This window comes from Danio aesculapii, chromosome 24 (assembly GCF_903798145.1).
Source record: "Danio aesculapii chromosome 24, fDanAes4.1, whole genome shotgun sequence".
NCBI classification, from domain to species: Eukaryota; Metazoa; Chordata; class Actinopteri; order Cypriniformes; family Danionidae; genus Danio; species Danio aesculapii.
Genome location: NC_079458.1, coordinates 14,567,997 through 14,595,298, shown reverse-complemented (window position 1 = coordinate 14,595,298; position 27,302 = coordinate 14,567,997). Strand labels below are relative to the sequence as shown.

Here is a 27,302-nt window from a genome sequence, read left to right as displayed (position 1 = left end):
TAATCACTCACTATCCCAATATAATCACCACTAATAATGATAATGATGGTTGACTCATCAAGCTGCATGAATATTAATGGGATTGGTATGAATATTCGTGTTTTCTCTGCATTTGACTCCACCCACTCATTAGGATGGCCAAAGCTGCTCTGGTTCGTCACAGAATCCAAACACCTCTCCAAGCCGCCACGTGATTGGTTCCCTCACATCAAAGATGCAAATAACGACACCGCCTACATAGAGGTGAGCATACTGTTATGGGAAGTATTGGTTTATTCAAATCATTTTACAAAAAGTGTGAAGCACCAAATGCGGACTATATTAAAGTTAGTTTTAATACTAATTTCATACCATTATGGTGGTACTTGGTAAGACTATTTTTTTCTGAGGTGGTACTTGATGAAAAAAGTTTGAGAACCACTGGGCTAAATTGGCCGTAATGTATGAGTACTGGGTTGCATCTGGAAGGCCATCCGCTGTTTAAAACATATGCTAGCTAAGTTGGCGGTTCATTCCACTGTGATAGAGACAAAGCCGAAGGAAAATTAATGAATGAATGTTTGTAAATTTGATCTGTTTTTTCCATAAATAGCCATTGAAGCTGATATGGCAATAAACTCTTATGTTCTTAGGAAATGCTACAAATGTGCAAAAAGGGTTCAAATCATAGACTGTAGAAGATATAGACAAAGTATTCGTGATGTCACCCAAAGGTTTTTGAAGAACGCAAAAAAAGCTACCAGTAGACATAGCCAACCATCGCCATTTTGTTCACGCATCATCACACCAACCGGGGGATACCAAACAAGGACAAAGAGGCGGGGCGTGAGCAGAGCTACAGACGCCTGCTAGCATTTTGCTTAGACAGGCTTTTCTTTCGGAGAAACGCTTAATACTTCATTACCTGCGACTCGTTTGTGACCACATGTGCTGGGTTGTACACTATATCAATAAAGTGTTTAGTCTTTTCAAAACACTGTTGTAACACATTGAGCCACTAAACATTTTCTTATGACATTTTTCTACACTAGGCAAATGCGAATTACTTCCAAACACTTCAGATATAGTCTGTGTTAGTAAGTGCAAGGCTATTTATGAAATCCAGGCATAAGACTGTATGACAACAGCCTACAGCTAATCAATCTGTCAGATTCTGGAGTGCATTCAAGTTCTAAAGAGAATTGATAAATAAGCTTAAATAAAACAAATATATTTATAGATATGGTATGTAAGTACATAATTTCACTCACCTGGGAAATGGAGGCCACGTGAATGGTTTGTGAGCAAAATTAAGTGCATACAGCATGCCATATCATCTGATAATTGTAAGAAATAATTCCAAAAAGCAACTGACTGTGTAAAGCCACATTAAACAAAACAAAAATACGATGTATATGTAGTTCAGCGGCTTATCAGCCGGAATTAGCTGAGGTGAAGTGACGGCGACCAGTGAGACCTAGCTGTCACTCAAGTGGCCACACCCTTAATCATGCAGGCTTAATATAACCTAATATAAAGGAATCGGATGAGTTATAAAAAAATTCACCCCCTCACATAGCTATATGAACCAAAATTTTTCTTTGTACCAGGCTGTAAACACCTTTTTTTTTGCTGTTAAGTTGGCCATTTTAACACTGCGGTCAATAGAAATCTGCTTGATTATGGAGCCAGGACTAGCGGAATTTCGATGAATTGAAGTTTCAGTTACTTCCGTATTAGCTACACGAGGTAGAGCGGGAGGTTGCCACTTGGTTTTAATAAACATTCTCTGTTAGATTATTTGTAAGTCATTATTGGTGGTCTTACTAGGAGTGGATGAATTGTATTACAATAATTAAATTTTTGACTTATATACTGATGCTTCGAAATCATTTTCCCACATTCCCAATCAGTTTCCCCCTTTAACCAAACCTTTGTAAGTCTGTCTGAAAAATGACTTTGAGATTTGATTGACTTTGCATCAGATGCTGGTTCACTATGATGAAATAAGAATTTTCTTTTTCGATACTCACTTATCTGTCTTTTTGTTCGTTGTTAGATTGTTGTTGTTTTTTCTCCATATGCTCCACCCCAGCAGCCATTGGAATTGCTTTTTGATATCTGATTGTTAGATATTCTATGTCTCAAGCTGCAGAAATCAATATTTCCTATCAGCATGCTGGCCACTGCTGCCTCCATTAGAGAGTGACTGGATGATAATGGATGATAAATGATTAATGTTTGTTTAATTGTGGATCGGGACTTTGGATGATGGAGTAGGGCTGGTCTGGTGTTATTGAACCGCTTTGGAGTGAGTCGTCTCAGTGTTTCACACACAGATCTCAGAAATCAGAGAGTCTGTGCAAAGTGGCCCGGTGTCAGATGTCCTTATTGCTGTGCTTTCTGTTCTACTGTACGCCTCTTTACAGTACAGTCTGACAAATACAGTTGAAGTCAGAATTATTAGCCCCCCTTTGAATTTTATTTTCTTTTTTAAATATTTCCCAAATTATGTTTAACAGAGCAAGGAAATTTTCAAAGTCTGTTAATATTTTTTCTTCTGGAGAAAGTCTTATTTGTTTTATTTTGACTAGCGTAAAAGCAGCGTTTAATTTTTTAAAAAACATTTTAAGGTCAAAATTATTAGCCCCTTCAAGCTAATTTTTTCAATGGTCTACAGAACAAATCATCCTTATACAATAACTTGCCTAATTATCCTAACCTGCCTAATTACCCTAGTTAAGCCTTTAAATGTCACTTTAAGCTGTATAGACGTGTCTTCTAAATATCTAGTAGAATATTATTTACTGTCATCATGGCAAAGATAATATAAATCAGTTATTAGAAATTAAAGTTAGTTATTAAAACTGTTATGTTTAGAAAAGAAAAAATCTTCTCACCGTTAAACAGAAATTGTGGAAAAAAAATAAACAGGGGGGCTAATAAATCAAGGGGGCTAATAACTCTGACTTTAACTGTATGTCTCAGAAAGAAACAGAAGGAAACAAATGATGTTTTACTTATGGAAAACCTAGTCTTTTAAGGATCTTTGGGATTTTGGCAGTGTGACATTTATCTTCATGACAGTAAAGCATGTTTTGCTCTCTTTTCTTAAAACTGTAAAGCAAAAAAAGTTTTTCATTATGGATGTGTGAATTATTATCAAAAATAAATAATAGTAAAGGGGGGGAAATTCTGTATTAATCAGATGTAAGAAATTTACATTAATATTTAAATTATTAAAATTACATTAATATTTAAATTAATATTTATATAGCTAATATAAAAAAGCTGGTGTTAAAAGTAGAAATATTAATTTCAAATCAAAACTTCGAATATTCCAGAAAATATGCCTTGTGTTTTATTGTAATTTGATTTAGATTTTGAGATTGAATTATGATCATGTGTGTTTCACAGTTTTATTTGTTTGGCGTAGTGAGAAATGCGTTAACGGCTATGCAAACCATCTTTGTAAAGAGGATTTGATGCGTTAATATTGTTGTTAATGATTGATCTCTTGTGTTTACTGATTTACAGTATAAAACCTGTAAAGATGGGAGTGTTTTGGGTGTGACGGTGACACGGATCGCACTTCTAACACACTGCCAGGCCCTAACACAGTCTTGTGGATACACAGAAGGTGAGCCCAACACAAACACGCACACACATCGTTATAACTGTTCTTGTCCTCAAATCACCCTTCTCAGATAGTCATCTAGTAAAACTGCTTTCCCTGTTTTCAGCTGAAATCATAGTGAATGTATTGGATTTTAAAAAGGATGTGGGTTTGTGGCACGGCATCCTAACCGTAAGTCCTGTTTCTGAACAAATATATTGTAAATGACATAAAGATCATGTGCCACACATTCACGGCGATAAATGTCACCTCCTGTTTTTTCAGAGCGTCATGAACATGATGCATGTAATCAGCATCCCATACTCCCTGATGAAGGTCAACCCTCTGTCCTGGATCCAGAAAGTCTGTCAATACAAAGGTCTGTCAATCACTTTTCACATTAAATACATTTTGTTTTGTGTTAGAATTATTTATATTAAGTAATATACTGCAAAAACAGTAAACATTACTAAAAATATCATATTCCCAGTCTGTCTAGTATGATAGAAACAAGACAAATGTAAATAAACTAGTACCAGTGAGCATTTTTAAAGCACACACAGAACTTACCTACTGTGTTTTGTATTCAAGAAGATAGATTTATGAAAGATTTACTTGTTCTGCTAATGTTTTATTAATTAATTGACTATCCTTTAAAGCACAGAATGTAAAATCAATAATGCAAACTCAAAATTTGGAAAGGAAATCATATTAATATCAACAAATAATCTTTTCATACAGCAAAAGCTATACTAAACAATTATGGGACTGAATTTCAAAGTTTTGTAAGCGTCCAAGATGGTGATTTCTGTGATTTCTATAATAACCTTGTCTGTTTTTGTGTTTAGGAAAAGTGGCTTGTGTCAAGTCGAGGGATATGCACTGGGCTCTGGTCGCTCATCGAGATCAGAGAGACATCAACCTGAGCTCTCTGCGCATGCTGGTGGTGGCTGACGGATCCAACCCATGTGAGCTGGTTTAATATCTCTCTTTTTTTCCCTTTATTAACCATTATAGTCTACCTGCCATCAAAATTCAAGGTGTTAGTATCAATGTGTTAGTCTTAATGTGATCTGTTAGCTTTAATAAGTTGCAGTTAAAAAGATATAAGCATTCGAAATCGCAGTTTCTAATTTCTGCCATTTAGACTCAATGATTTTTTATGATATCACTGAACACTTCCGCTTCACATCAAATCAAATGCTCTCTAGAATCTGAAGTCCCACGTCCTACCAGACATGGCTGAAATTGGTCTCTTAGGGTGTTTTCACACCTTCCTTATTTAGTTCGGTTGAATCGCACTAAGTTCGTTTTCCCTCTTAGTGCTGTTCGATTGGGCAGGTGTGAATGTAGCAATCGCATTTAAGTACACACCAAAAGCAGACCAAAAAAGTGTAAAGAGTCCTCCTTGAAGAGGTGGTCTTGGTACGCTTTCAAATAAACGCTGGAGTGGTTCGTTTGTGGTACATGATCCGAACTAAAACGGTCCCAACCGCAAAAAGAACTGTGCCTTTTTGGACTAATCCAGTCTGATGTGCTGTCCCATCTTATGGGGTGTGGAGGAAAAATATTTGTTGACAGCGCTTACTACATTAAACATTACCTCATTGATCGTTGGTAATATTTCCGCAAGATGACCATGTCGCAGTTTAGTTAAATTAATTCACGCCTCCTCCTGAAGTGACTTGCGATGCGCCTTCGCCATTTGCAATGCATTAAAACATTGTTTTCCAGCCACAGCCGCGCTTCATTCTAGAAATGTATATTTTGTCTAATGGACGTCCCTACATAGTAAAAAGCGACATTTTGTGTCTGCCGGTTTGTTTACTTGCAAGACTTTGGCATTTTCCCGCACGTTAATTTTGACCAATCAAAAACAAGTTTAGGAAATACATTCAATAACATCTGGCCATGAGTGATGTGGATTTTGACAGCATTTTGGTTCTGTTCAACTGGTTTGGACCAAAGCTATCATTGTGGTGTGAAAAAAAAAACCAAAACGGCAGAAAAATGCTACAATGTATCATTTGTTGGGCTTGGTCCGAACCTAATGAACCGAACCACAGATTTGAAAGCACCCTTATCCTCACATGGGTTTGTCTAAACACTTCCTGATAAAAAAAGAAAATTCAGAGTTCACCAAACTTTGGAATGCAGTGAAATTCAGAGTATTTCTGGTCTGGTGCATTCGCATACATGTACTGGAAATGGAAGTCATTGTGATGAAAAATGCAGTGCTACCCCACCTTTAATCGAAACTACATTTTGAAAAAATGTGGTGAAGAACACCAAAATCGAATGGCAGACAGTTCAGACAGTGTTAGTGGCCGTTCACAGAGATGCAATACTCTGTTTTAAAGTGCATCCTCTGTCATGTTAATGTCAAACAGAGCAGTTGGCATTCAAACTAGCTGCTGTAAAAAAATTATTGAAATGCATTTTTCTGATTGGTCCACTGCTTTGGAACTGACATCGATGAGTAGAGCTGCTTGTAAAAGTGAAACTTAAAAGGCATAGCAAAAGACGCATGTTCATCCAGAGTGTTTACATGACGGTGCAATTTGGTGCAAGAGTGTTTTTTGTTTTTGTTTAATCTGAACTGTCTGTCCTTGCTGTCTTGTACGGTGACCTTGAGTGTCGAGAAAGGCACCTTCAAATAAACTGCATTATTATTATTATTATTATTATTATTATTATTATTATTATTATTATTATTATTATTATTATTATTATTGGTGCATACAAACAATGTGCACTTTTCCATTGTTTTTCTATGTAATAATAATAATAATTTATTGTTATTATTATTATTATTATTATTGGCGGTTCATGCCACTGTGGCAACCCCTAAATGAATAAAGGGACTAAGCCGAAGGAAAAATTAACGAATGAATGAATTATTATTATTATTATTATTATTATTATTATTATTATTATTATTATTATTATTATTATTATTATTATTATTATTGTTATTACATAGAAAAACAATGGAAAAGTGCACATTGTTTGTAGGTGCCAATAGGCTAGTGGTTAGTGCATCAAGACAGCACTTAGGTGCTCACGACAACCCGATTCCTGGCTTGAGGTCCTTTGCCGATCCTTCCTCTCTCTCTGCTCCCCTCACTTTCCTGTCTGTAATCTCCACCATCCTTTCCATTAATGGTGAACCCTCCCTCCAACCCCCTTAAAAGTGTGCATTGGAATGCTGTGTAAAACATATGCTGGAATAGATGGCAGTTCATTCCGCTGTGGCGACCCTTGATAAATAGGAGATTAAGCTGAAGGAAAATTAATGAATTGAAATGTAAATGACCCCTTTAATATGCTTTCCAGTTGAGGAATTGAGTCTGTTTCTGCACTAATGTCACACAAACACACACATAGTCTTCTCTGGTCCATGACAACACAGAGCGGATCATTTTTGCGAATCAGTTTTGACTACAAAAGGTATCAGCCCTATTTAAATGACATGAATTGAATGCTGTTTTTATAGTGGAGAAAGATTAGACAGACTCAGGATTGTTATTTAAAACTGTGGCTGTCAAGAGGATGAAGCCAAGCTGAGATATAAACAAAACGCTATTGGCTATTTTGAAAAGTGGAAGAGCTGCTCGATTTGCTCCGCCTTGTATTTATTTTTCAGTTGAAATTGCATCACACAACAAACAAATCTGCACGTTTCAGAGCACTTTAGAAGACCTTTAATCCTTTCCCTGTCCTGCTGTACACCTGTTTGTTTTCCTGAAATACTCCTCTGTCAGGAAACAAGCTGCTGGGTTAAGCAGCTGTTTACACTTCCAGCAACCCGAAAAAAAGCTAAAAGCATCCCTCATAAGTGTGTAATAATATAACTCACAGAAGAGATGAGTCAGGCGAGATGATGCCCAGAAGCCATTTTCCTTAAATATACTGATGCATAATACACAAATGGACACACTGAAGGACAAACCGTTCCTTCTGCCGCCTGTTTCATCCAAATACCAATGCAAATGCCAGTACGAGACAGCAGAAGCATTTCGAATAGAAGTAAAACTGTTTTAGAAGGGTCATAAAAGGGGAAACTGGATTTTTTTCGGTCTGTTAAGATGGAAAGATTAATGTGCTGTGTTAACATAGATGATTGTTTATAACGTAAAGCTTCTAAATATTGAACTATATATTCACTAGTTATTCAAATCATCAGTATTACGTCATGTGAATTATAACATACATTGAAATAGTTTTTCTTGTACTGAAATGGTGCCATTTACTGCATTGGCTTAATAAGTTAAATTGTTCTACATGGTAGGTTTATGGTTTCGGGAAGTTCAGAAAATCTCCAGAAACAGTTTCATAAGCTCATTTATTACTCCATAAAATACCCTTAGAATCAGAAGGTCCATAATTGACCATATATAGATTGTGTCTTGAATATTAATGAGCTCCGCTCTGATGTGCAACTCTCACACACACATACACACACTGCATGATATATGCTAAACACGGACAAATATATAACCAATCAGAGTAACGTTAGCCTATTTTGGTCACCAGTAGTAGCTAAAGGCTAAATTATAATTAAACTTGACAAAAGAGAGTGATAGAGATGTATTGTGTTGTATTAGTAAGCTATAATGTCAAAGAAAACACAACCAGAACTTAATATCATCTGCAGTTGAGCTGAGTGATTTGACATGATTCAGCATCTACATGTGTTTGTTAAAACATACACTTCAAATTTTACAATAAACACGATAAATTAACAAAAGATACAATAAAACATACCTTATGCCTCTTTGGAGTGAAGCTGAATAAATGTATAATCTGTAAATCTTGCATACTGTCATTGCCAGTAACTCATAGAAAACAATCTGCGATTGCGTTGTCAAAATAAAAGTCCCATATGCATAGTAAGTTAAATAAAAGTTTTACAATAACTAATGGAGGGAAACTATTATTAGCTACGTTTCCATCCACCTATATTTATGCACATTTTATATATGCGCATAAATAAACGATTGATGTAGACGCCAAGATGCGCATACATTTTGGAAATGCGCATAAAAAGCAAATGCGCTTAACTGAGTAGGATAAAATTTTTATTCGATAAGAAAAGATGCGCATAAACTGTAATGCAAACACTTTTACTGAACAAATTCCAGTTTGCGCATTAAAAAAGGTCATGTGATTTTGTTATAAGAGATCATGTGTGTGAATGGACAAACCAGCAGGCTGAGTACATTGTAAAACATCTGAAATGTTGTTTTTGTCATTCTAAAATGCCTTAATCGTTTCAATATTAGTGTTATTATATTATTAATCACCTCCAGAATCAAGAGCGTCTATGCTCCGCATCTCATGCCTTCAAACGCCACCGCGCATTCACTGCGTGTCAGGATTGCCTTCTGAGGCACAGTTCATTTATTAAATGAAGAAAAGATTCACGCAGCTTCTTCCACTGCAGAAAATTCCATTTTTACTGTTGATATTTGGCGCCAATTAATCAGGAAGTGATGATTTTGTTTGCTTTGACTTGTTGGATGGAAATGCTGCTTTATTCACATGTCTTTTGTTCAAAACTGGATTATCGCAAACATTGTTGCTTATAAAACACAACCTAAGGCATGCATATTAATGATCTCAGAGCTATGTGAGTCTTGGTTCTCTTAATGACGTCAGGTTTGGATGAACGACCTAAAGTAGTCATACATGCATGGCCTGTAAGTCTCTTCACAGTTTGTTTTGTCCTCTGATTGGCCCGTTGTCCACCGGGGTTTTACATATTTACTTGATAACGTGTAAACAATGGTCTGTCAGACTTACGGTATGTCCATTTCCATATACTGATCTCTTATTATTCTACTATGCTATGGCATATCCAGATTTTCATTATAGGGCACCTTTAAATAAAATACAATTGTCAGTAATTTCTTAAATCAATAAATATGTTTATTCCAGCACAAAAATGACAGTTTATAGAAACATTGTGCTAAATTTTAACGACACAAGGCAACACATGCATTGGTCATATTAAATATTCTTTGACTTCTTTATGTAAATTATAATATAATTTTATTAACATTAATAAATGGAAAAAAACAGCTTCAAAGCTATAACAATCTATAAGTATTTATAAGAGCTCTGTACCCATTATAGTGATAATTATAATGTATATAATGTAGATATTTGGACTAGAAACAAGATTAAAATTGTAAGTAAGAATTATTGTTTTTTTTGTGCATAAATTGTATAAATGCCATGTAAATAATATTTATACTATATATTTATACTATATTTATTGTATATTTATACTATATTATAGTAATAGAGTATTAAATAAAATTCTCTAGCTCCTGGTCAACTATATTTCAGACTATTGCGAATGTGCACATTGTGATATCAATGCTGAAATGATATATTGTGCAGCCCTAGTATGCAATGTTTTCTCTCTCTCTTTCTCTCTCAGGGTCCATCTCATCATGTGACGCATTCCTCAATGTCTTCCAGAGTAAAGGTCTGCGGCCGGAGGTCATCTGTCCATGTGCCAGTTCAGCTGAAGCCCTAACTGTGGCCATCAGGAGGTGACACATCCACCAAACACATCATATCCAAAGATTTAGGTCTTCCTGTCCCTCATTTATTAGTTTCTGAATCCAAAACATCAGGAAAAGTAATGGAAATATGGATACAAGCCATTTTTGTGTCAGTTAGACAGACAGATCGAAGCTGATGGTTCATGGAGAGAGTCTGTGTATATATTCAGTGCTATTTTCCATAACCATTTACCAGAAAATAATGTTTTTTTAGGCCGCCTCTATAATTACAGCCCGACATCTTTGTTTTGTGACTGAATCAAACTGGCGACAGAGCGCACAGCATATGGTTATCATTCCACAGGATTAACTCTGCCGCTGGATGCTTTTACCGACAAGTTTGTGGAGGAGAACAGCTTGTATGAATTTGAACAAATGTCAGATGAATTGCACCCTAATAAAAAGGCCTGGTGTCATTGACAAAAACATCGCCAACCAGTGAAGTCAGAGGAAAAAGCTGTTTCAAATGCGAGAGGCGCTACGTAATTCCGCTGTTTCTGTCATCAAAGTTACATCATTGTCGTTTGTGGATTTACAGAGCAAACTAACAGTAACCTCATTTTTCACCCTTTGGTTTAGTTCATGTGGTTTGCGGTAATAATTTCCTTCCTCTCAATATTTCGTTCACATTTCAGAGCTCTGGATGATTGATCCAACATTTCTACACTTTTAGCCTGTCCCAAATGAGCTGCTTACTTTGCATTTAAAAGCATCAGACTGCATGAATGTTGTTAAGGGAACGAGGGAAAAAATAAATGAATACATAAAAGTGTATATACACTACCTGACAAAAGTCTTGTTGCCTATACAAGTTTTAGGAATAACAAATAATAACTTGACTTCTAGTTGATCATTTGGTATCAGATATGGCTTATATGAAAGGCCTCTAGATTACGCTTATTTTACCCAATTAAAATATGATCATGCCTTTATTTTGAATTATTTAATTAGAACAGTAATATCTGACTTTGCATAAAAAAAGTATTGTCCCGTAACATAAATAATGTACAGTATAGAATAAAAAGTCATGGTGCTGTGGAAAAATAATGAATTTTGTGTATGACTCCCATGAGCTTATTTATTTACCAAAATAAAATATGATCATGCCTTGATTTTTAATTACTTAATTAGGACATTAAGGTCTGATTTTACTTAGACAAAAGTCTTGTCACTTAACAGAAAATAAAGTACAGTATAGAAGTCATGGCGCAGTGTAAAAATACTTAATATTGTGTATGACTCCCATGAGCTTGGAGGATCGATCCATACATCTCTGCCATGACTCAAATAACTTATTAATAAAGTCATCTGGAATGGCAAAGAAAGCGTTCCTGCAGGACTCCCAGAGTTCATCAAGATCCTTTGGATTCATCTTCATTGCCTCCTCCTTCATCTTACCCCAGACATTCTCAATAATGTTCATGTCTGGTGACTGGGCTGGCCAATCCAAGAGCACCTTGACCTTCTTTGGTTTCAGGAACTTTGATGTGGAGGCTGAAGTATGAAAAGGAGCGCTATCCTGCTGAAGAATTTGGCCTCTCCTGTAGTTTGTAATGTAATGGGCAGCACAAATGTCTTGATACCTCAGGCTCTTGATGTTGCCATCCACTCTGCAGATCTCTCGTACGCCTCATACTGAATGTAATCCCAAACCATGATTTTTCCTTCACCAAACTTGACTGATTTCGTTGAGAATCTTGGGTCCATGTAGGTTCCAGTAGGTCTTCTGCAGTATTTGTGATGATTGGGATGCAGTTCAACAGATGATTCATCTGAAAAATCTACCTTCTGCCACTTTTCCAAATGATCATCTAGAAGTCAAGTTGTATGTTTTATATTTTGTTACAGACATACAGTGTCATCCTGCAACTGTTTTGCAGCATTGAAATGTTCTTAAACACAGTTTTTAACTGTCCAAAATGACGAAAAAATTAGCTTTTACTCTCTGATAGTGAAAGCAAGTAAAAAAAAATGTCTATGTTAAATATGCATTAAAAATTCAGGAAAAAGTGTTTTATGTAAATTCAGACCACGAGTCCACATATATGGACATCATTTTTCTCTAAAAGTACATTGTATCAAAATATGATACATAGGTTTTTATTCTAATTAGGTTTTAATAAGCATAAATAGCAAAGAGAAATAAAAATGCATGTAAAAATACACCTTGGGCCTTAAGAGGTTAAAAAAAACATCAGTTCCTTAGGGGACAGCTTCCTATATGTGTACAGACATCAAGTCAGCATGCTATTTTTGGAACAGAGCTCTAATTCTGGTAAACTGAATCAGCACACTGTTTCATGTTTTTTTTTCTGCTCGAATATGGTTTGCTATACCTTGCCAAACATCTCTCTTCAATCAGATGTGTGCGTTTTTTAAAGGACTTTATATGTGTGCTGTTCATAAGAAGTGATTGGGCCAATCAGCATCCTCGACTTCTGTTTTACATTGCATTAAAGTCACCATATATTAATCTGATCTTTTTCATTTTAGGCCCACAGATGACAGTAATCAGCCGCCGGGTCGAGGTGTGCTGTCTATGCAGGGTCTGAGCTATGGTGTCATCCGAGTGGACTCAGAGGAGCGTCTGTCTGTGCTCACCGTACAGGACGTGGGCACTGTGATGCCTGGAGGTACACATATGTATATGCTAGTGTTGTCAAAATGATCCATATTTCAGTACATATTAATGCTCCATATCAATGTGGAACCGTTTATTATTTATTATTCTCTGCTTTATTATTGTGTTCAGTAATGTTTTACATATGTTTCTCGTCTAATATTAAAATGGGATCAAGAATTGTGATAGTTGTTAGAATGCTATATGAATAATTTATTAGAATATTCAAAACAATAACATCTTTTTTAGTTTACTCTTTTATTCATCAACTCACTCATTTATTCATTTAGTTATTCATTAATTTAGTCATTCATTCATTTAAACATTCATTCATTTGTTTAGTCATTCATTCATTTAGTCGTTCATTCATTTATAGTCATTCATTCATACATTTAGTCATTCATTCATTCATTCATTCATTTAAACATTCATTCATTTGTTTAGTCATTCATTCATTCATTTAGTCGTTCATTCATTTATATTTAGTCATTCATTCATACATTTAGTCATTCATTCATTCATTTAAACATTCATTCATTTGTTTAGTCATTCATTAATTCATTCATTTAGTCATTCATTCATTTATTAAGTCATTAATTCTTTCATTTGAACATTCATTCATTTGTTTAGTCATTCATTCATTCGTTCATTTAGACATTCATTCGTTTGTTTAGTCATTGATTCATTTATTCATTCCTTTAGTTGTTCATTCATTCTTTTAGTCATTTGGACATTCATTCATTTATATTCATTCATTCATTCATTCATTCATTCATTCATAAATTCACTTAGTCATTCATTTAGTCATTCATTAATTTGTTTAGTCATTCATTCATTCATTCATTCATCCATTTAGTCATTCATTTATTGATTCAATCATTTAGACATTCATTCATTCGTTTAGTCATTCATGCATTCATTGATTCATTTAGTCATTCATTTATTCATTTAGCCATTCATTCATTGATTCATTTAGTCATTCATTCATTCAGTCATTTATTTATTTAGTCATTCATTCATTTGTTTAGTCATTCATTCATTTAGTCATTCATTGATTCATTTATTTAGACATTCATTTATCCGTTTAGTCATTTATTCATTGTTTTATTTAGTCATTCATTCATTGATTCATTTAGTCATTCATTCATTGATATTTAGTCATTCATTCATTCACTTAGTCATTTGTTTGTTCGTTCTTTCATTCATTTATTTATTTAGTCATTCATTCATCTGGGCTTGTGAAAATGTTGGCAGAATTTGCCTGACAAGACCAGAATTAAGAACCATTAATTCTGACCCATGCTTGAGGTTTTAAAGCAGGGATCACCAAACTCGTTCCTTTCCGGAGTCCTGTGTCCTGCAGATTTGAGCTCCAACCCTGTATTGAGGCAAGTTGGAGCTAAACCCTGCAGGGCACCGGACCTCCAGGAACGAAATTGGTGACCCCCGTTTTAAAGGAACACTCCTCTTTCATTTTTAAATAGAGTCAATTTATAACTCTCATAGAGTTAAACACTCTCGAATTTTACCATTTTTAATCACATTCCATCAATTTAAACAATGTGACCACATGCTTGCACTCCTTGCAACCATGGAGACATTTAAGATGATTCAGAAATGTTTACTTTTGTACAGATCCTGAAATGTATCTATTTGAGCCAGAATACATGAAAGTTAGCTAATTTTCATTTGCTGTGTAATATGATTGTGCCTGCTGCAGCCATGATATTGGCGCACAGTACTTTTAATTTTTCAGTGGTCTTAGTACATGATGTGACTACAGAAAAGTCAAACTTTAAATAGGAAAAAATAATCAAAGCTCTTTAATTGTTTTTGAGCAAGATGCTAACGGTCTAATTCGATTCAATGACCTATGCTAAGCTAAGCTAAAAGTGTATCGAGTATCAATATTTTTAAAGTATCGCATTGTTAGACATTGCAGTATGGTGACATAACTAGTAAATACAAGAGTGGCTCTTCAAATGTACCTTTGTAAATATTGTTCTTGTTGTAATATGTGTCTCTGCGTGCTGTATTTAGTACTTCACAAAGTGTGTAATGTGTTTATTGACGTTGTGTATGCGCAGCTCTGATGTGTGTGGTCAAACCGGAGGGAGTTCCTCAGCTGTGTCGAACAGATGAGATCGGAGAGCTGTGTGTTTGTTCCATCGCCACAGGAATGTCATATTATGGGCTTTCGGGCATGACAAAAAACACCTTTGAGGTTTGTGTCCTATCAGACCGAGATTGATTTGGCTCTACTTAGGTGGATTCTCCTACCAAGAATTCCCCGGGCTCTGCTCACACAGATGCTAAAACGCTCCCATCAAAGCCTTTTCCTTGGCTGCTTTGTTAAATTGCTGTGAAATAATGAGTCTGGCATTTTCTCAAGGTCAGTTCTCAAAAAGTCTGTTTTTATTTTTAAGGCGTAAAAATCTAACAGGTGATTGTGAGGTATAATTTTAATTTAGAAATAAAATAGTATCTAACATGTTGTTTTTGCAATTACATAAAAAAATTTTAAAGGGAAATAAACATGTAATGATACATGAAATGATTTCAGCTAATATATATTTAACCGTAGTTATGACAAATAAAATTGCAGTGCTGTGAGATAAAATAACAGTCAGAAAGCCACAAAAAGCCTATGTGGTATAATCACAATATACAATGAGGGAAATGAGTATTCAAGAAAACATATTTCTAAAGGTGCTATTGACTTGAATTTTTCACCAGATCTTGAAAACAACCAAAGAAAACAAATCTAATTAGTTTACAAATTAAGGTATGTGTAATAAAATGAAATGACACAGGAAAAAAGTATTGAACACATGAAGAAAGGGAGGTGTAGAAAGGCAGTGAAAGCCCAGACAACAGCTGAAATCTCTCAGTGGTTCTTCAGCAGCTCTCTGCCCTTCCGTATTGTAAAATAATATTAGCTGATTCAGTCAAACATCTATTAGCAGGATGATAAATATGAAACCAGAGTGGACATTTCAGCAAGATGGCATCTTAAAGCTTGAAGTTGTGAGGTATGAAGTTGCAAGACAAATTGCACACAGTTATTACAGATTGTTGCAGTTTTTTCAGAAATAGTCGTAGTTGTCAGAAGTAAAGTTGCAAATGTGTGATATAGATGCAGTTGTCTGAAATGAAGGCACAATTATTACAATATGCAAATGCAAATATTGCAAATGTGCAATACACAATAGTAATTCTGCAATATTATGTTACAAATATGCGATATAAAGTCACAACTAGAAATACAAGGTCAGACATGAGGGGTATTAAATCACATTTATGATAATAAAGATCAACATATAATATATATATATATATATATATACTTATTTTTTATTTTGAGAGACAGATACAGTGCATCCGGAAAGTATTCAGAGCGCTTCACTTTTTCCACATTTTTTACGTTAAAGCCTTATTCCAAAATGGATTAATTTCGAAATTCTACACACAAAAGCCCATAATGACAATGTGAAAAAAGTTATTTTTTAAATTGTTGCAAATTTATTAAAAATAAAAACCCTGAAAAACCACATGTACAGAAGTATTCACAGCCTTTACTCAATACTTTGTTGATGCACCTTTGTCAGCAATTACAACCTCAAATCTTTTTGAATATGATGCCACAACCTTGGCACACCTGTCTTTGGAAATTTTTGCCCATTCCCCTTTGCAGTACCTCTCAAGCTCTATCAGTTTGCATGGGAAGCTTCGGTGTACAGCCGTTTTCAGATCTCTCCAGAGATGTTCAATAGGATTTAGGTCTGGGCTCTGGCTGGGCCACTCAAAGACATTCACAGAGTTCTTGTAAAGCCACTCCATAGATATTTTGGGGGTGTGTTTTGGGTCATTGTCCTATTGGAAGATAAACCGTCACCCCAGTCTGAGATCAAGAGCACTCTGAAGCAGGTTTTCATTCAGGATGTCTCTGTACATTGCTGCATTCATCTTTCCCACTATCCTGACTAGTCTTCCAGTTCCTGCTGCTGAAAAACATCCTAACAGCATGATGCTGCCACCATCATGCTTCACTGTAGGGATGGAATTAGCCTGGTGATTAGCGGTGCCTGGTTTTCTCCAAACGTAACGCATGGCATTCACTCCAAAGAGTAAAATTTTAGTCTCATCAGACCAGAGAATTTAGTTTCTTATGGTCTGAGGCGGGGAGTGGCTTCCATCTGACCACTCTACCAAACAGGCCTGATTGGTGGATTGCTGCACAGATGGTTGTCCTTCTGTAAGGTTCTCTTCTCTCCACAGAAGAACACTGGAGTTCAGACTGAGTGACATCAGGTTATTGATCATCTCCCTGACTAAAACCCTTTCCCCCTGATCACTCATCTTTGATGGCCAGCCCTGGTGGTTCCAAACATCTTCCACTTATGGATGATGGAGGCCACTGTGCTCAATGGAACTTTCAGAGCAGCAGAATTTTTTTGTAACCTTCCCCAGCCTTGTGCCTCAAGACAATTCTGTCTCTGAGGTCTACAGACAATTCCTTTGTCTTCATGCTTGATTTGTGCTTTGACATGCACTGTCAACACTGGGACCTTATATAGACATGTGTATGCCTTTTCAAATCATGTCCAATCAGCTGAATTTACCACATGTGAACTCCAATTAAGCTGCTGAAACATCTCAAGAAGGATCAGTGGAATCAAGTACCTGAGTTCAATTTAGAGCTTCACGGCAAAGGCTGTGAATACTGATGTACGTGTGATTTTTCAGGTTTTTTTTTTATAAATTTGTAGCAATTTCCAAAAATATTTTTTCACATTGTCATTATGGGGTATTGTGTGTAAAATTTTGAGGAAATAAATGAATTTAATCCATTTTGGAATAAGGCTGTAACATAAAAAATGTGGAAAAAGTGAAGCGCTATGAATACTTTCCGGATGCACTGTAATTAACATAATTAGCATTTAAAACAAAAGCAGATTATCACAGTACATCTTTGCACTCGGCCAGTGAAATTGAACAAATCTTAAATACATTTTTTAATATTTATAGATTTCTATCATTTCCAAAAAACTAAATCTAATGATAATGAAATTTATGAGTTAACCTTCTTGGGCACAGGTGTCAAATCCGGTTCCTGGAGGGCCGCAGCTCTGCATAATTTAGTTCCAACCTTGCTTCAACACACTCACCTGTAGGTTTCAATCATAACTGAAGGACTTAATTAGCTTGATCAGTTGTGGTTAATTAGGGTTAGAACTAAACTGTGCAGAGCTGTGGCCCTCCTGAAACTGAGTTTGCCACCTGTGTAGGGTTTGAGGGTGTTTTGGGAGCCTGGAGAAGTTCTGATGTGCCCTGACATTTGCTTTTTTCAGTTGCTTATAAACATATACATGGCTAAAGTCTAATACCGCTGTAAACAGCACAAAGTGGTCTACAGTATTACGTTAGCAACATTTATGTTTTATGTTGTTTTTCAGATGGTTTGATGATTGTTTATGCACGGCGGGTGAAAAACTAACATTTCGAAGTCACTGAAATAACTTCATAATACACACACAGAATATTTGTTCACAAGACTTTTGAGAACTGGATCTTGTAGCCTAGAGTTTTTGCTTCAAATTTATGGGAGAATCTTCTTGTTTACTCTTGTTTACTTGCTTACAGAAAACAATATATTGATTTTGTTTTAAATCTAAATGCAAAGTTTACTTTCTCTGCTTATCTGCAGCTATACACACTCAATGTTAAATGAGGGAAAAGTTGCAAAGTTTAATCCAGATTGCTGGCTTTTGTTTTGTCAGGTGTTTCCCATGACCATCTCTGGGGCTCCTATCAGCGAGTATCCCTTTATCCGCACAGGGCTACTGGGCTTCATTGGTCCTGGTGGCCTGGTGTTTGTCTCTGGAAAGATGGACGGTCTGATGGTGGTGAGTGGACGGAGACACAACGCTGATGATATTGTGGCCACGGCGCTGGCGGTGGAACCCATGAAGTTTGTGTACAGGGGCAGGTGAGAAGTCCGAATAAACAAGTGGTGTTCTTCTGCGTCATCAAAGAATGGGAGGTTTATATATAGTACAAGAGCTTGTTTGCTTTGGACATGCAGAGTGTAAATTAAATGCGTTTCACACCTGCTGGGGTGGCAGGAGCGAGAGCTTGAGCTCAGCGTGTTGTGGTGCAGTTGCTTAGTTTCATTTGTTTTTTATTTTCATGGAGCTTTAAACAGTGTCATAAAACTGGTGTATTGCAGTAATAATGTAATATTAGTGTTGGTATGTTATTTTTGGTTAGAAACTAAATCCAAAATAAAAAAATAACTGATATAGTACATGCAAACAAATAAATGTTCAAAAATAAACTTCTAAAAATGTTTTTGTGACAATAATAATTTGATTAAAAATGTAATAATTTGAATTAGGATTTTAATTATTTGATTTCATGATTATAATTAAGTGATTATTATTAGAGGATACAAAAATAAGCATATTATAATTTATTAAATACATTTTATTAATATTATTATTAGGTTTTTTTGGTAAAATTTGGAAATTTGAAGTGTTATACATTTAGAATAAAATAGAATGCATTTTATTTTCACCGTACTGTACACGTATACAATGTACATTATAAACATGTGCAATGAGATTAAGTGCATCTTACTACTCAGTGCAATTGTAAATATATCCTTTCAGTACAGATCAAACTAAACAACAAGTTACAGTAGAAATAACTGTAGACGATAATCAGTAGTGCAAAATAGGGGATGAGAGGGGGAGGTAGGGTGAGGTGAAGTAAACAGTTCTGAGGTAGAACGGGAGATATATACAAGATGTACTATGTAAATGTAAGATAATAACATTTTAGTTTATCTAATAATAATACATTTTATTTAATAATAAATAAATAAATAAAGCCAACATTACTGCGCTAGGACTGGGAATGGCAGTTGGCAGAAAGCACAGCAGTTGCTAAGTGGTTGCTAGGCAGTTGCTAAAATGTTTATGGCAATGCAAGGTGGTTGCTAAACAGTTGCTAAATGGCAACGCTCGTATACATGTTTCATCAAATGCTAATACTTAGTGGGCATTTCTAGCATATGTTATTGCATTTAGATAATCATTAATAGCATGTAGCTAATCCTTATTAGCACTTGGCTTATCATTGTTACCGTGCATACTACACAGGAAGTCCCATTTTGCTAGTGTGAGTCAAACAAGCCAATACCTAGGTCACTATGATGTTCTGATGTAGAGATATTGCTGTTTTTAAATGGTGGCTAGGTCAGCCTGTTTTGTTGCCATGGGGACAGTTGACAGCTCAGTGATGATACATCAAAACTTCTTACCAATATGAGTGATATAAATCAACCCCGATGTCTCTAAGACAGTCTCTATGACAGTTAAAAATTGGAAATGGACAATAAGTAAAAATGTCTTCCCATATCAGGAAAAAATATGGAGTTTAAGTCAAAATAATGCTTAATAATTATTTATTGGAAAATTATAAGTCTGATAAAGCTAGCTTTTGGCCAAATTTGGGGCTTGTTTGTTTTTTTTAATATTCCCGGATTATTAAAATGTAATATTTAACATTTTCTTATTCAAAAACGATAAGTCTGATTGGCATGAGGAGATATAGCAACAATCTTAAATCCAGACGGCACATTTTGACCAAATTTGAGCCTTGTAGCATAAACGGCCTAGGAGGAGATACGTTTGGTTTCGAGGACAGAGTAGTATAAAAGTCAACATAATAACTAGTGGGTGGCACAGTGGCGACAATAAAGTTCGCTGGTTCAAACCTCAGCTGGGTCAGTTGGCACTTCTGTGTGGAGTGTGCATGTTCTCCCTGTGTTCGCGTGGGTTTCCTCCGGGTGCTTCGGTTTCCCCACAGTCCAGAGACATGCGCTATAGGTGGATTGGGCAAGCTAAATTGGTCGTAGTGTATGTGTGTGAATGAGAGTGTGTGGGTGTTTCCCAGTGATGGGTTGCAACTGGAAGGGCATTCGCTGTGTAAAATATATGCTGGATAAGTTGGTGGTTCATTCCGCTGTGGTGACCCCAGATTAATAAAGGAACTAAGCCAAAATGAAAATGAATGAATGAATAATAACTAGTAAATAACTAATAACTTTAAGAAATAAATACATTTTATTATACTTCTAAACATTTATTATTCATAATCTGCAGAATTATGTTAATTATTGAAGTTATTTAACTGTTATTATTATTATTAGATTACTTTTATTACTATTACTATTATTATATACTATTTATGATTGACGATATGCTTTATACTTTTATGCATGTTTATATGCATATATTTTTAATGTTCTCTTGTTTATATACTTTGACCTGTCCATCCAGTTACCTTTACATGTACAAGCACACACACACACACACCTGGCTGTTCTTTTAAGCTCTTTTTCTGTTTTTAGTTTTTCCCTCTTTTGCATTTATATTATATTATTATTATATTTTTGCATGTTAATGTGTGTATCTCTTTGCATGAAAAAATTATTCTATTTGTTCTTTATTATTCAAATGATTATGTTTTCTTTCATTCTAAATCTTAAAGTTCGACCAAATTAGGCCACATCCATTAACAGAAGCAGTTCCTGATTGCAGGTATTTCTGCTGTTGCCTGTCACTAAAACTCTGACTTCTGGTTCCTCTACCTCCCTATTTAGGATAGCAGTGTTTTCAGTGACCGTCCTGCATGATGAGAGGATTGTGGTGGTAGCAGAGCAGAGGCCGGACTCTACAGAAGAGGACAGCTTCCAGTGGATGAGCCGAGTGCTGCAGGTATTTGCCATGCCAATCGATTTGGACAGCGGCGACTCACTATTTGTGTCCAGTCCGACAGGAGTCACCTTATTCGCTCTATAACCCCAGTCCACATCCAAACTGAATTAGAGATCATGCTATTGCTGACCTGCGAACTTTCTGTAAGCACTTTACCAGCAAAAATAACAAGGTGCACTCAGGCATGGAGACTGGCCTTCATTTCCACCTTCATTGTTGTAGGTCATTAATCTTGCAAATTTCGTATTTCTAATTCTTGTTTGGCAGTTTGGTTGTCCCTGAGGCATCTGTAAAGGTCAAGTCTCAGCTGGCAGCTTCCTTACACACTCTATTTTTTAAAAGGGCATATTATATGGAGCTTAAAATTAGTTATAAAATAATATGAAACTGTATTTTTACAAACTGGATATCTAACTCAAAATCTAACTTAAAATTCAGTTGTCCTAAATTTCAGATGGGTGGCACAGTGGCTCATTGGGTTGTGCTGTCGCCGCTGTGTAGAACATATGCTGGAATAGTTAGCGGTTCATTCCACTGTGGTGACCTTTGATAAAGCAGAGACTAAGCCAAAGGTAAATTTATAAATTAAATTACATTTCAGGTGTTCAATTTTTTAAGTAAAAAATGAAATATTTTCAGTTTTATTAAAATACAATTGTTAATAATTCAGGCTGACACGGTAGCACTGTCGCCTCACAGCAAGAAGGTCGCTGGTTTGAGTCCCGGCTGGGTCAGTTGGCATTTCTGTGTGGAATTTGCATATTGTTCCCGTGTTCGTGTGGATTTCCTCCTGGTGTGAATGAGTGTATAAGGATGTTTCCCAGTACTGGAAAGGCATCTGCTGTGGAAGTTGGCGGTTTATTCCGCTGTGGCGACCCCCGATTAATAAATGGACTAAGCTGAAGAAAAATGAATGAATGAATTCAAGTGGAGACTGTTTTGTCATACTTTAAGCTCCATAATATGATGCTCCTTTTCATACGATGTAAAATATATAGCTGGTTTATCTGTGAAGATTTAGTTCAAATACCAAACACACCATTTATTATTATTATTTCTTGTCAAATTTTCCTCAATTTTCCCACAGTTTTCAATTTAGTTTAATTTAATTCAATTCAATTCAGTTAATATCAATACACTTTATTTGTCACCATGTGGCAATTCATGGTGCATCCAAATAGTTTTATAATATGCATTTAGATATATATATATATATATATATATATATATATATATATATATATATATATATATATATACATATACATATATATATATATATATATATATATATATATATATATATATATATATATATATATATATATATATATATATATATATACACAGACACACACAGTTGAAGTCAGAATTATTAGCCCCCCTGTTTTTTCCTCCAAAATTCTGTTTAACGGAGGGAAGAGTTTTTCAACACATTTCTAAAAATAATAGTTTTAATAACTAATTTCTAATAACTGATTTATTTTATCTTTGCTATGATGACAGTAAATAATATTTTACTAGATATTTTTCAAGATCCTTCTATACAACTTAAAGTGACATTTAAAGGCTTAACTAAGTTAGGTTGATTAGGGTAATCAGGCAGGTTAGAGTAATTAGGCAAGTTATTGTATAATGATGGTTTGTTCAGTAGACTATCGGAAAAAATATATCGCTTAAAGGGGCTAATAATTTTACCTTAAAATGTTTTAAAAAAAAATAAGACTGCTTTTATTCTAGCCAAAATAAAACAAATAAGACTTTCTCCAGAAGAAAAAATATTATCAGACTGTGAAAATTCCCTTGCTCTGTTAAACATCATTTAGGAACTATTTAAAAAAGAAAAAAAATTCATGTGTATAACTGTAAACTGTATATATATATATATATATATATATATATATATATATATATATATATATATATATATATATATATATATATATATATATATATATATATATATATATACATACAGTTGAAGTCAGAATTATTATATATAAAATAATAAATATAATATAATAAATTATAATAAATAATCAATATTTTTGTGTGTCCCTCTAAATACTAATGAGCTGCTGCTTTTAGAATATTTATTGTAATTACACACACATTGTGATCTCAATGCTGAAACTATATATATTGTGCAGCCCTGCTTACTGAGTTGTACTTTTTGACATTTTCTGCATTGATAGATGCGCCATGGATCCAATTATAGCACTTAAACAATGAAAAAACATTTTCAAGATATGTCTTTTTAAAACTTCACCATCGGACCTCCTGAGTTCAAATTCAGGCTTGTTAAACTTTCCCAATTCAAGTTCAACCCTCCCAACCTCTGTCAACAGAAAAATAAAAAAACTGACAATCCATGTGTTTTCCACAGGCGATAGACAGCATCCACAACGTCGGGGTGTTTTGCTTGGCTTTGGTGCCCGCTAACACCCTTCCCAAGACCCCGCTGGGAGGGATCCACCTATCGGAGACCAAGCAGCTGTTTTTGGAAGGCTCCCTGCATCCCTGTAACGTCCTAATGTGCCCTCACACCTGCGTCACCAACCTGCCCAAACCCAGACAGAAACAGCCAGGTCTGTTGTCGGCTCACAAGGTCACCTCGAATGTCAGAAATGGTGTGGTCTGCTGGTTTGTGATGTGCTTGTTCTGTTGGGCTCTGCAGAGATCGGACCCGCCTCTGTGATGGTGGGTAATTTGGTCTCGGGGAAGAGGATTGCTCAGGCCAGCGGCAGAGATCTGGGCCAGATCGAAGACAATGATCAGGCAAGAAAGGTGTGTGTGTGGTTCAATGGGGCCTCGATTTTCAGCAGTCACTCCATTCATTCTCCCTCCCTCCCCTCTCATTCAGTGCTAACCTCAAGCAAACCGGGACCCATTTAGGATAGGAACTAAAATATGCACATTAAAAAACTGATATTGAGAGATGAAGATTTACAATATCATATTATATCATATTTCTTTATATAAAATGATATTGTTTTGTTCCGAGTTTTACACAAATAATATTTTGAATTTTTTTAAAGTAAAACTTATATATCAAATCATCATATCTTTATATCATAATAAAATATCATATTATGTTTATAATAACATTTATATAATAACATTTATAATAACAAACATTTTTCAAAAAACATGTTTATAACATTTATAATAAAAACATTTATATGTTAACATTTATATGAAAACATTTATAATAACATAAGCATTTATATGATAGCATTTATGACAAACATTTATATGAAACATTTATGTAATAACATGTATAATAACATAAACATTTATATAAAACATTTATATAATAACATTTATAACAACAGACATTTATATAATAACATTAATAACAACAATCATTTATATAATAACATTTATACAACAAACATTTATATAATAACATTTATACAACAAACATTTATATAATAACATTTATAACAACAGTTATATAATAAAATTTATATAACAACATTTATAATAACATAAATATTTATATATAAACATTTACATACAAACATTTATATAATGACATTTATAACAACAAACATATATATATAACATTTATATAATAACATCTACAATAACATAAACATTTATATAATAACATTTATAATGGCATATACATTTTATAACATTTATATAATAACATCTACAATAACATAAACATTTAGATAATAACATTTATATAATAACATCTACAATAACATAAACATTTATATAATAACATTTATAATGGCATAACCATTTTATAACATTTATATAATAACATCTACAATAACATAAACATTTAGATAATAACATTTATAACAACAGACATTTATATAATAACATTTATAACAACAAACATTTGTATAATAACATTTATACAACAAACATTTATATAATAACATTTATACAACAAACATGTATATAATAACATTTATAACAACAAACATTTGTATAATAACATTTATACAACAAACATTTATATAATAACATTTATAACAACAAACATTTATATAATAACATTTATAACAACAAACATTTATATAATAACATTTATAACAACAGTTATATAATAACATTTATATAACAACATGTATAATAACAAACATTTATATATAAACATTTACATTCAAACATTTATATAATGACATTTATAACAACAAACATATATATAATAACATTTATATAATAACATCTACAATAACATAAACATTTATATAATAACATTTATAATGGCATATACATTTTATAACATTTATATAATAACATCTACAATAACATAAACATTTATATAATAACATTTATAATTGCATAAACATTTTATAACATTTTTATAATAACATTTATGATAACATAAACATTTATATAATAACATTTATAATAACATTAACATTTATATAAAACCTTTATATAATAATATTCATAATAAACATTTATATAATAGCATGTATTACATAAACACTTATATAATAACGTTCATAATAACATAAACATTTATATAATGCCTTTATAATAAACATTTATATAAAACATTTATGTAATAAAGTGTATAATAACATAAACACATATATAAAACATTTAAATACTAACATTTATAACAGCAAACATTTTTATAATAAAATTTAAATAATAACATTTATATAATAACATTTAAAATAACATAAATATTTATATAATAATATTTATAATAAACATTTATGTAATAACATTATAATAACATAAACATTTATATAATAACATGTATACAATAACATTTCTAATAACATAAAACATTTATATAAAAATGTTTTTAGTTTTTATTGTATTGTTTTAATTGTGCTCATTTATTTTTGAAAATTAAACATGCTATTTTAAGGAAAGACGCAAAAAAGTACATAGGTTTTTTTTGTCTTTATATAAAGTGCACACCATTAATTTTTTTTTTATTAATATGGAATGTAAATGTGTTTTTTCTCTTCTATGGTCATTTTCTTATTACAAAAAATAAGACAATTTTCTGCACCTGTCACTAAAACATTAAGGCTGTGCTATTATTTTGGTGGTTTAATGCTTGAAATATTCAGCCTCTATCATTACTTGGAGAACTTCAGGCCTCCTAATTAAATGTCTGATGTTACATTTTCCAAGTTGCTTGTCAGTAGGTGATTTTTTTTCTTTATTAGCTGGTGTGTGTTTGAATTGCTTGTGTCACTTACATCAGAGTCATGTAATCAATCTTACAATTCGACTTTAACACACTGCAGTCCCTTATAAAGTTACCTGCCAACGCATTACGCACATTTGGCGCTCACTGAGAGTTCATTTATTTGGAGATTGTGTGGCTTGCAGTAATTCTCCCAACTGTATTTAGCATTAGAGGAACTGACCCCTTATGGCTTGTCAGACCTTTTGAGTCACTTCACACACGACCCCTACAAAGTGCATTCTGGGAAACCATTCTTCCGAAAATTAAAATGTGCTGTTAGTTTTTATTCACTCAGATTATCTAAAATGTAGAACATTAAAGATTTTTAGTTAAGTCAACCTTTACCAGCACTTTTAGACAAAAATGACATTAGTGTGATTTATTGTATTGATTTATTGTAACATTTACTGTGATTTTTAACAGGATAGATTTTTTATGGATGTATTTATGGACCCAAAGGTACATTTAAATATTCTTTTGTAAGAGTTAATTTTTAACCATTTGATATTTGATGCTTAGATTTAATAAAATTATCATTTCTAGTGCATGT

General features: G+C 33.8%; 1 protein-coding gene across 6 annotated transcripts in view; it reads left to right on the top strand.

Moving 5' to 3' along the window:
• The window catches only part of dip2ca (disco-interacting protein 2 homolog Ca), a 235,944-nt gene that overhangs the window by 173,367 nt on the left and 35,275 nt on the right, over positions 1 to 27,302 (top strand). For 4 of the 6 annotated variants that reach the window (XM_056450840.1, XM_056450839.1, XM_056450837.1 and 1 more), the window contains 12 exons: positions 134 to 243; positions 3,517 to 3,619; positions 3,723 to 3,787; positions 3,881 to 3,974; positions 4,444 to 4,563; positions 10,044 to 10,158; positions 12,664 to 12,803; positions 14,878 to 15,014; positions 18,571 to 18,779; positions 21,459 to 21,573; positions 23,960 to 24,161; positions 24,251 to 24,360. In XM_056450840.1, coding sequence (XP_056306815.1) covers positions 134 to 243; positions 3,517 to 3,619; positions 3,723 to 3,787; positions 3,881 to 3,974; positions 4,444 to 4,563; positions 10,044 to 10,158; positions 12,664 to 12,803; positions 14,878 to 15,014; positions 18,571 to 18,779; positions 21,459 to 21,573; positions 23,960 to 24,161; positions 24,251 to 24,360 — 1,520 coding nt within the window. The remainder of the gene's footprint in view (positions 1 to 133; positions 244 to 3,516; positions 3,620 to 3,722; positions 3,788 to 3,880; positions 3,975 to 4,443; positions 4,564 to 10,043; positions 10,159 to 12,663; positions 12,804 to 14,877; positions 15,015 to 18,570; positions 18,780 to 21,458; positions 21,574 to 23,959; positions 24,162 to 24,250; positions 24,361 to 27,302) is intronic. The other 2 variants (XM_056450841.1, XM_056450838.1) reach the window with 1 other exon arrangement.